Genomic DNA, 11050 nt, shown 5'->3' on the forward strand with positions numbered 1-11050 from the left:
TAACAATGAAAATTAACTAATTTAAGTAACTAAAAATTTATCAATTCTATCTTTCATTATATTTTATATATCCACAATCAACATTTTCTAATATTTTCAATTTTGAATGGTAATTATGAAAATGATCCAAGTCATATATTTTTCGTTTTGGGATATATATTTTCGCATTTGGATTTGTATTGTTGAAAAATTATTCTTCTATAATGACAGATACAAAAGAAGTAAACATATTTATTCTTTATAAATAATTCTTTTGTGCGAATAGAATCAGAGAGAATAATGTGTGAGAAGATATATCTTTTAATATCTTAAATCACTTGGATCACTTTTAGAATCACCAGCTTATATCAATATTACTTAATCAATTTATTTCTTGTCTTTTATGTGGAAAATACGAAATAAATATTTGGAGAAACTTAGAAAAAAAAAAATAAAGAAAGGAAGATGACGTCGAGAAGCTAGAATAAACATTGTAATGTGGCATCGATGAATAGTGAAGAAGAGGGGGGAGTACAAGGAAAGAGAGTAGTATGAATCATTATCATTCTTTCATGCTCCCTGTATGCTTCTTCATTTTATTTTTCTCTAAGTGAATCAACGTAGTCGTGTTGATACGCGTGAGCCTTCCTGTTTTTCATTTGAGGTCAATTTTTCAAATGCTTGTTTACATAATAACAAGATCTTTTATATTATACTACATCATTATACTTGAATTTTATATTCATTCAATATGTTCAATGACGCACACATACACACACACACGCTCTTTCTCTTTCTCTAATATAAAAAAAAAAGAAACAGAAAGAAAATTCGAATCTAAAAATCTCGAATGTGAACTTTTCTAAATTACCTATACGAATTTCGCGCGCTTTATTTACGCACGAGTCACGTGTTCGACGCGTCGAGAATAAGTAAGATCCTCGATAATCGATAGATAAAAGAACGATGTTTATTGATACAAATGAAAAAGAAAACAGAGATATACATTATAAAAACGAACGATATATCCTATGTTGATCTTCTTACTTCTTCATTGGTGAAAATTCTGATTGATTTCAATTTTTCCACAAGACACATGATCGTCTTGAAAATATTTCTTTGATTTTCTTTGGTGAACTATTTCATATGCAACAACATTGTTTGTCTAACGATAACACTAATATATTTGTTCACTTTTTACAATTTTTGTTTTCTTTTTTTTTCGAGAGATTAAACTCAAAAAATAACGTCGATCCTCATTATTCACAAATTTGCTTCGATGAATATCCTCGATCTTTGATCCACGTGAAAAAAAAAATCAACGGGAACAACGAAGCTGTTCGGTACGACACGGTGTACACACGACCTCAGGAGAAACAAGACTGAACTCGATTCGCGTGGCATCGAGCGAACCAGTGTGTATACATGTACAAGCGAAAGCTTGAGAGGAGGATTGGCCAGAGGAAGAGAAGGAATGTGTGTCTCTCTTCCTTCTATTTGTCCTTTACGAATATATATATATATATATATATATATATATATATATATTTATTTATTTATATTTTGCTGTATGAACATTTCTTTTCCATCTCGATTTCATTATCATTTTTTTTGAAAGAACTCTTTATTATACTACAAAATTATATAATCTATAACATATTATACGTGTGTATATATATATACATACATACATACATACATACATACATACATACATACATATATATATATACATATATATATAATATATGATTATGTGATTTTAAAGTTATATCTTTATATATCTAATTTTAAAATTATATATTTCTAACAAAAATAAAATTATATATATATAATTTATATGTATGTATGTATGTATGTATGTATGTATGTATGTATGTATGTATGTATATATATATCTCTCTTGAAACTTAAAAATCATATAATGTACAATTCTGGTAATATGAGTTATACTAGTATAACACTATACTATAATAACAATTAATTTTCAAAAATACAAATATATAAGTGTATGTAACTTCGAAGTTATATATCTTTATATATCTAAATTGAAAATTATACATATTTCTAACAAAAATAAAATCATATAGATATAAAATTAAAAAGTATATAATGTCAAATCTCTTCTCTTTCTCTCTCTCTCTCTTTCTTATAATGTAAGTTATGCTGGTATAACATTATACTATAGTAACAATTAATTTCTCGAAATACAAGTATATGAACGTGTGACTCCAAAATTATATGACGTAACAGAGCATTACATAGTTTTTAGGCTAGCTTATATGTCTTTATATATCTAAATATAAAATTATACTTCTCAAATAAAAAAATTATATATCTCAAAAATTACAAATTATATCATGTGAAACTTATAAGTTATATACTAGTATAACTATATACTATATTAATAATTAATTTTAAAACAATACAAATATATGAGTGTATAACTTCAAAATTACATAATGCGATATAATTTATAATTTTACCAAATTTTCTCTTGTATCAAATAAAAATTTTTTTTTCTCGTATCTCCAGTTCAATAATACGAAGTTTGTACGTACATATATCGTGTTCTTGAAATTTATCAAGAATCCAAATCGTGATTGTAATCGAATTAATCTGATTTCGCGGACGATTTGATTACAGTTTTCCTTTCTCTTTCTCTTTTCTTCCTTTCCTCACCTCTTGATCTCTTTTCCTCCCTTTTTGTAAATTTCTCGGTCAGATCTATCGTAAATGTTCATCCTCTTTCATTCTCGTAAACCTATATTTTACTCGATTACGTTCGATTATGAAACCGAGATCAATCGATCGTTCATACGATGTTCGTTGATCTTATTTTTTTGGAAAAATTTTAAAGTTACATTTAAAAGTCACAAAATCTCAAAATTATACAGTTAGTTTCTCAAAATTATAATAGTATTTTGATCATTATTTAAATTAATTATATAAAATGTTATAAAAGCAATTATTTATCTTCTAATTATATTTTATTTTTTATTTTTGTATAAATATGTATTTTATTATTTTGTTGAATCAAGTATTTTTTTTTCGAATATGAACTTAGATCGATTTACAAAAAGTCAATGCCACAGGAAGGAAAGGACGATGAATATATTAGCACCCTTTGAGTTGTAACCATTAGAACGCGAACTGCACGGTGAATAGTTAAAGAGAACTATAAGTTATTTTTTTTTCTTTATCCTTGAAGAAAACGTTCGAAGTTATTGCGATCGATAATTATCTCGGATATATTGACTTATGTTGTTTCAGATTTTTCATCTTAATGTATATATATAATATATGATAGCTTAAGCAATTTTTTTTTTTTTTTTAATTTAATAATTTTTTGTTATAATATATCTAAAAATATCATAATCAATATAATTTTTATGAAGTTAATCTGACATTGAATATGAATATGAAATCAAGTTAACCTTCAGATCAGTCAAGAAAAATTGAGATTTTATCTTTTAGTTAGCAAGAGGAAAGGGTCAAATATGGAAGGGGTCAGAGGGCAGTGTCCCCTGTGGAAGGGCCAGTCGAAACATTTGCATTTCCTGTTCGATGAATAACATGACGAAGAATGTACACTATAAAGGAAGTATCGTATGTAAAACCATTTATAAATTTATCCTTTAATTCATTCGAATATACATACATACACATACACACACACATACATATACATTTACATACGCATAATTGTATTGACATATGATTCTTATAAGTAGTAACCCTTATGTATCTGATGTAATATAAATATTTAATATGTAATATGTATAAGAACCTTTGATCTCTTTTCAAATATACATATGGATACATAATTATTTGAAATGTAATTCTTATAAACGCAATAATCCTTATACATCCTACATAATATAAAAACTTAATAAGTAATACATATATATACCTATTTCAAAGTTAAATATTCTATTAATTATTATAAGATATTTATCGAGATGAGTATGAATGGCAAATTGTTGCTGATACTGTTAAGATAATATTATCTAATAAATAAAATTTTTTTTATTTGACGTATACAAAAAATTCTTTTGTTAGAAAAAATACCTTTATAGAAGTAAAAAATATGATAAGAATAGTATGAAAAGTATGAGACATCGTGTTAAACAAAATATACGTTTATAAAAAATATAATTGGAACAGAATATAAAAAATAAAATAAAAGGATCTCCTATTTTTCTTCCTTATTAAAAGAAAATATTTGTTTTATATACATTGTACTTAAGAAGTTTCTAGCTGATTTTAAAAATCAATTACACGTTTTTGAGACTTTTAAGGATTATAATTAGACTTGTAGTTTTACGATCTAAAAAAAAATTACTTTAAAAAGTTTCGAAAAGGAATAATTGATTGTTAAATCACATAGAGAACTTTTGGCTTACATAGGGATTCTTACTTCTACCTTCGAACACCCCGCTTCTGCCATACTCTATATTTATATATTATAAATAAAAAACGTTTAACGTTTACGTTTCTAACGAGAAGCAACAAAGGAGAAGAAAAGGGTGGATTTCTTTAGCAAATGACGAAAGGGTTGCGTTTTGCAATGCGCTTCATGCTTCAAGGTAGGCCATGCAAAAGAAAGAAAAGGCGCAGAAAACGAGGTGGGGTATTCGGAATGTTTATGGGAACAGCTGTACCTCTCTGTGTCGTTCGTTGGAGAATTGTTGACCGTACACACCTATTTACGTGCATACTTTTGTAAGCAGAGATTTGTTTTCGAATAAAGACTTTTCAGATATAATAATATACATATATATATATATATATATATATATATATATATATGTTTTATAAATCATTAAATTAATTAATTATAAATCAAAGTTTCTAGTTCCATTAAAGTGAATTTAATGTTTCTCATTTTTTAATCAATCTGCAAAGTATAAAAATTCATTAAATTTTAATAATAATACTTCGTCTATTTTATTTTTTAAAAGAAATATTAAGGGTAAATTGTTATTATCTATTATTTTTTATCAACGATTTGTTAACAAAGATAAATTACAAAAATAAAGATGAACGATAAAAGACGCAAAATAAAAGAATATCCGATTCGAAGACGATATAATGCATGGAGTATTATAACGAAGATGAAGCACACTTATCTTCAAACGAAAAAACGACGTTGAAGCATCTGGGATTTCGACAGAGGCTGCGCTAGGGTCAGAGCAAAAACTGTTTATATATCACATATGCGTGGGAGCGAGATCCCTCGTGTAGATCATTTTTCATCTACGCGGTGTTCTTTTAACGTGAATTATCATATCGTTTTAACCCTAAATATCGTTTTGTCAAAGTTGAACACGATAGACGAGTCGATAAAAAGAAAATTAAAATAATGCTTACACGTCAGTTTATATTATGAATTAATTTAGAATCTAAAAAATACCGTAATTTTTAACAATATAATTCAGTGGACTCTAGGGAGAAATATGAATCATTTGAAAAGTTCGCGGCTTATATTTTTCTTTTCTTTAAAATGTGTTTCACTTAAAAAATTAAATTTATATATTATAAAAAAACCGTGAAGTTTTCAAATGACACATTTATATTATCTATTACATAGTCTACCTAATACTCAATCGTTACGGTTTTAGTTTTAAGATATTCGTTGAGTGCTTCCTGCCCAAGATCCTTTCCAAATCCTGACATTTTGAAACCACCGAAGGGTGCTGCCACGTCTGTTTTATTATATGTATTTATGAATACAGTACCAGCTTCGATCTTTTCTGCAAATCTCAAGGCTCTAGCAATATCTTTAGTGAGTACTCCAGATGCTAAACCATATTCGGTATTGTTCGCCCTTCTTATAATATCATCCATATTCTTAGAATTAAATTTTGAGATCACCATGACTGGACCAAAAGATTCTTCCTTGGCTATGTACATATGATCTTCAACATTGGTAAAAACCGTCGGTTCGAAATACCATCCGGGACGTTCTATACGTTTACCACCATAAACCAATTTAGCACCTTCTTCGATCCCATATTTGACGTATTTCAAAAGCTTATCAAGATGATTTTTATGATTTTGTGGCCCGTGAGCCGTACTTCGATCCAAAGGATTACCTACGGAAATTTTTTTCGTTTCTTCGATTATTTTTTTGACAAACTCATCGTGAATAGTTTCTTCGACGAAAATACGGCCTGTATAATAAATAAAAAGAAATAAATTGTGACAATGTGATTACAAAGAATATCATTCGTACTTCGTCATACGTACCAGCGGCAATACAATTTTCACCCTTGTTAAAAAATACACTACTCATTCCTATCTTCACAGCCTGTTGAAGATCAGCATCCTCGAAGATAACTAAAGGACTTTTACCACCTAGTTCTAATGAGACCTTCTTCAAATTACTTTCGGCGCATGATCTCATAATCGTCTTGCCAATTTCCGTGGAACCAGTAAAACCAAGCTTTCTGATAAGTGGATGATTGACTACTGCGTTACCAGTCACAGTGCCATTACCTGGAACGATGTTTATGACACCAGGAGGAATACCAGCTAGTGCGCTGAGTTCGGCAAATTTCAACGCTGTCAACGGTGAAGCTTGAGCTGGTTTCATCACGACCGTATTACCAGCTGCCAAACAAGCTGCCATTTTCCATGAAAGCATCATTAAAGGATAGTTCCATGGCGTTACCAGTCCACATACACCTATCGGTTCCTTTCGCGTAAACGTTAGATTTCTATTTGGTCTGGCATGCGATATAGGAATAGTCGAGCCTTGTATCTTATCACACCAACCAGCAAAATATCTCCAAGTTTCAATGGACATGCCTATATGTGTCTTCAAGGCTAAGGTGTATACTGCACCAGAATCTAATGTTTCTATGGTTGCCAATTCTTCTTTATGTTGTTCCATCAAATCAGCTAGTCTAAAGAAAATCATATTCTATTGAGAACTTTCTTATAGCAATATTTAACAATAATTTAGATAACTCAATGAACACTCACTTAAATAATAATGCTCCACGTTCCCTAGCACTGATCTTACTCCATTCACCTTCCTCAAAAGCTTGCTTTGCAGCTTTCACAGCACGATCAATATCTTCTACCGATGCACTTTCTACGCTACAAATAATGCTCTCGTCGTGTGGATTAATCGTATCGATCGGTTTATCATGTCCATTAACAAATTCTCCATTTATGAAGAGCTGCCTTGGGAATTTCAAGTCTATGTTGTTAGCTCGTATTTCTACAGCATCATATTTGATGTCTTTGGCTGCCGCATTACCACGTGCGGCCAAAATAACAATCCCTACGAATTGCGTGAAAATAGGCGCCATAAAGACGTCGATATTTTGCAAAACTACCCCTAAACTCTCTTTGATCTCTTCGACTAATCTAACAACGTCCATACTTCCAGCACCTATACACAAACGAATTATCAATGTATTGGCTATTATTACATTTACTACTTCTATCAGTTTCCAGTAAGACAATAAACAATGTATAAGCTTATGAGATATTTACAAAGTTTTCAATAATTTAGAAATATGTCGTCCTAAAGTAAAAAAAAAAAAAAACAACGATATCTTACCAGAGGCGAAAAAATCTGTATCATCTTTGATGTCTATTTTAAGTATGTCTTGCCAAATTCGCTGTATGACATCTTTACTCTTCAATTCTTCATTGGTCAATTCCACCGTATCGTTTTCTTGACTTTTACCATATTTACTAGCGTGAACGGTCCTAGAACCAATCTTGATCCTTTCGATGTTAACAAAATTACCATCGACTGTTTTGATCAAAAGACCACCATCATGAATACTTCCCGTTCGATCATCAACGTCGACTTCACTTTCAACTTTCGGTAAAGTTCCATTCCAGAGGGTCGAACCGTACAAACGTACTTCTTCATTGTTAATAAGAGTCCAAGCACCTGGTGTACTATCAAGGCCACGAATGAAATTGTGAATTCCTTTCGCGGGTTTTGACCAATCGATCTTTTGAAGTTCTTTTTTATTTAACAGGGGATCGTAGGTCGCACCTTCTGTTGGTTGTGGTATCACAGGGGCAGTGCCTTTCGCTACTAGATCTACAGCCTCGACCATAGCTTTGATACCTTCAGGATACAAATAATTATTATACAAAGTATCCAACGTATCGTTTGATTCAACTTTGCACGATTTTTGAAGCAATATCGGTCCTGTGTCCAGACCATCATCCGCCCAGAATACTGAAAATCCTGCTCTCTCGTCACCTTCGATCAGGGTCCTATTAAAAATATTGAAATTATATAAACATTACAAGAAAAAGATGAATGACAAAATAACGTTCTATTACGAGCTCTTGACGGTATCATATCTTCTCAGTTTATTATGAAATTTCAACTTCGGATGGTGAGCCATTGAACGCAATCGTCTGGTAAATTTATGTCTCTAATATTATCTACACATAAACTACACATAAACACGAGAAAGTAATAAAGAGAAAGAAACGATCTTGACGCAATCTGAACCAAACCGGTTCCGCTATGCAAGTGCCTTTCTTTTAAGATTTCAATTCTCTACTTTAACACGATGTTTTAGTCTCGATCTAAACATGAAAAATTTCTTAAACGAAAATCTTTAAAAAAATATATAGATTTGGTGTCTTTTGTAAGAAAATAAATTATACGGTATTGTAATAAAGAAAATATGTCACAAACTCATTTCGCATTATTTTAAAGTATCACAATTCATCTCATAGATTAACGGATCATAGTTAAATACTTCTCTTTACATAATTATATGTATCTTATTGAAAAATATTTTGTATAAATTATATGAAAAGAATTTTAATCTTACCAACTGATAGAACTCGCTCCTCGGTGTCTAGGTAATAATGATGGATGATAACATATGCTACGATGACGAGGATGATTGATAACTTCCATTGGTATGAACTGACTGCAGAAAGGAAGTACGTTTAGGTCAACATCGATACTCTTATATATCTTGAGTACTTCGGGTAGAGTTACACCTTTATTTCTCCAGGATTTTATTTTAAAAACAGGTGTGTTATCAGCCTTGGCAGCAATTGCTACAATTATAAAAAAAAAAAGGGAAAAAAATATAAAAGGTTTTCTTCAAGAAATATTTTAATACTTCATAAATTTGTTATAAAATTTATAATATTTTCTGCTTTTAAATCCATTGTAGAATATAAAGTTAAGAGTAAAAAATGATTAGATCTAATCTTATATACCTAATGGATCCTCTCGATTTCCTTTATCAGGTATCGTAAAGATTCCGGTAATTTGATGACCATTTTGTCTTAATAATTTGTAAACTTCGGCTGCGAACGAGCTCTGACCGATAATCGCTACCTTCAGTTCTGGCATTGTCGCCTATATTTACAAATAATATATCTTGAAATTATAATGGAATTTCTTTGTTCGAGATATCTTTTAGTAAAATGTTTATAATAAATGTTATTATCAATACGTGATCCTTACTTACAGCTTATTATATGCGACGATAAGATTACAATGTTTATGTTTTTCGACGGAAAAGTTAAAAGCAATGGATGTGGGATTCAAATTACATGCTCTTTTATTACATATTGTTATCTCAGATATCAAATAGAATTTGAGTAGGGGTTACTCACTAAATACCTGATTCTTTTGTATGAGTCAACTAAGATAAAGATATCGATTAAATGATACAATTGTTTAAATCATATGCGAACAATTTTTTGTTAGTATGTAACGTGAATAGAACGAAGCGTGCAAATTTTTTTCCTTTCCCTTTCTTTTTTGTTTCTTAAACCTTAAACCAAAATACGTACCTATTTATCTACAGCGTGGTATAATATTGAGAGATCTTTGATAGTACTTTTATGCAAGCTGCAAAAATTAACGGTACGTTTCTTTTTAAATAGTTAAGAAAGAAAGCGAGTTATATTATTATTCACGATAGTATTATATATTATATACATTTTTTTAATTAAGTATATATCTACATACGTGTTTAATGTCTATATCAAGATTAGTTTACTTATATATATCTCACCTTTATTCGCATTAGTTATTAATCGCATGTATATAAGTTAAATGAACCTAAATATCATTCGTTTCTACAATACTCAAGAATGAATAATACATATTTTCTCCGTCTTTCGGAAATACATAATAAATAAATAAAAAATTATTATAAAAATTCTCTACAACGAAATTGTTGGACTATTTAATTAAAAGAAATTTCAACGGGTTGAAAAAAAAAAGAAAAAAAGATTTAAAGATTGACTTACGATATTTACGAATGTGCGCCAAAAGCGAAGATTTGCGAAGGTTAACATTGGAATAATCTTTAATAAATGATTGATTTTTATTTTATTATAAATGATAGCTCAGATCGCAAATGTATTCACCGCGTAAAACTCGCTTTACACGCGTACTCACTTGAACATCGACCTCCTATCCGTTGCAACGTTAAACTGATTCGAAGGGAAAAACGAACAAGGTTTATATAACCCGTCGATATCGCTCTTCGCGAGGGTCAAGAACTCCATGTCATTTTTTTCTTGATTTCTTTTAGTGTTTAAAAGACTTTTCACATAGTACACGTTATCGAGAAAGACACTTTTAGCTTGTCATTTCTACAAATTAAAAAAGCTATAGATGATGTATTGGCAACTATAACGGAAGATTACATGTTGATTGTAACGCATTGATATACATATTTTATATGAATGTATTTATTTATGTTAATCTCACTTTTGATAATCGTTGATAAATTTTATCATTAAATGATATGAAAAATGAAAGAAAAATATGCGCAAAAAAAAAATAAAAGAATTTATGTATCATACTATACATATGTCGTACGTGTAATAAAAAAAAATTAAAGTTTTTATTTCATTAATCTTCAAATTGATTAATGATCGTAGATTTAGATAAAGATACGTTTCGAGATAGATTTTATTTTATCACGACAGATTTTATTTTATTAATCTTCGAATTTATCAATGATCGTAGATTTAGATAAAAATACGTTTCGAGATAAATTCATTATGTTTTTATTTAATGAAAAATCACTTGATGTTTTTAAAA

The 11050-nt window shown here is 29.6% G+C and overlaps 1 protein-coding gene across 5 annotated transcripts; it reads right to left on the reverse strand.

Moving 5' to 3' along the window:
- Positions 1 to 4084: 4084 nt before the first annotated feature.
- Positions 4085 to 10473, reverse strand: LOC118444868 (cytosolic 10-formyltetrahydrofolate dehydrogenase). Of its 5 annotated transcripts, XM_035873579.2 has the most exons (9): positions 10400 to 10431; positions 10249 to 10305; positions 9787 to 9844; positions 9205 to 9346; positions 8805 to 9039; positions 7556 to 8232; positions 6970 to 7384; positions 6232 to 6890; positions 4086 to 6155 (listed from the first exon to the last, which is right to left on the reverse strand). In XM_035873579.2, exons 4-9 carry the CDS (start codon positions 9338 to 9340, stop codon positions 5578 to 5580), a joined length of 2700 nt encoding a protein of 899 aa, XP_035729472.2. In that variant the 5' UTR covers positions 9341 to 9346; positions 9787 to 9844; positions 10249 to 10305; positions 10400 to 10431; the 3' UTR covers positions 4086 to 5577. The 5 variants fall into 5 exon arrangements, with proteins under 5 accessions (XP_085514537.1, XP_035729473.2, XP_085514533.1 ...); XM_085658411.1 differs by lacking the exon at positions 9787 to 9844 and having other exon boundaries at positions 4085 to 6155; positions 10400 to 10421; XM_035873578.2 differs by lacking the exon at positions 10249 to 10305 and having other exon boundaries at positions 10400 to 10463.
- Between the last annotated feature and the right edge of the window lie 577 nt (positions 10474 to 11050).

The sequence above is a fragment of the Vespa mandarinia genome, chromosome 1 (genome assembly GCF_050613455.1).
Source record: "Vespa mandarinia isolate Hongniang chromosome 1, ASM5061345v1, whole genome shotgun sequence".
Taxonomy (NCBI): domain Eukaryota; kingdom Metazoa; phylum Arthropoda; class Insecta; order Hymenoptera; family Vespidae; genus Vespa; species Vespa mandarinia.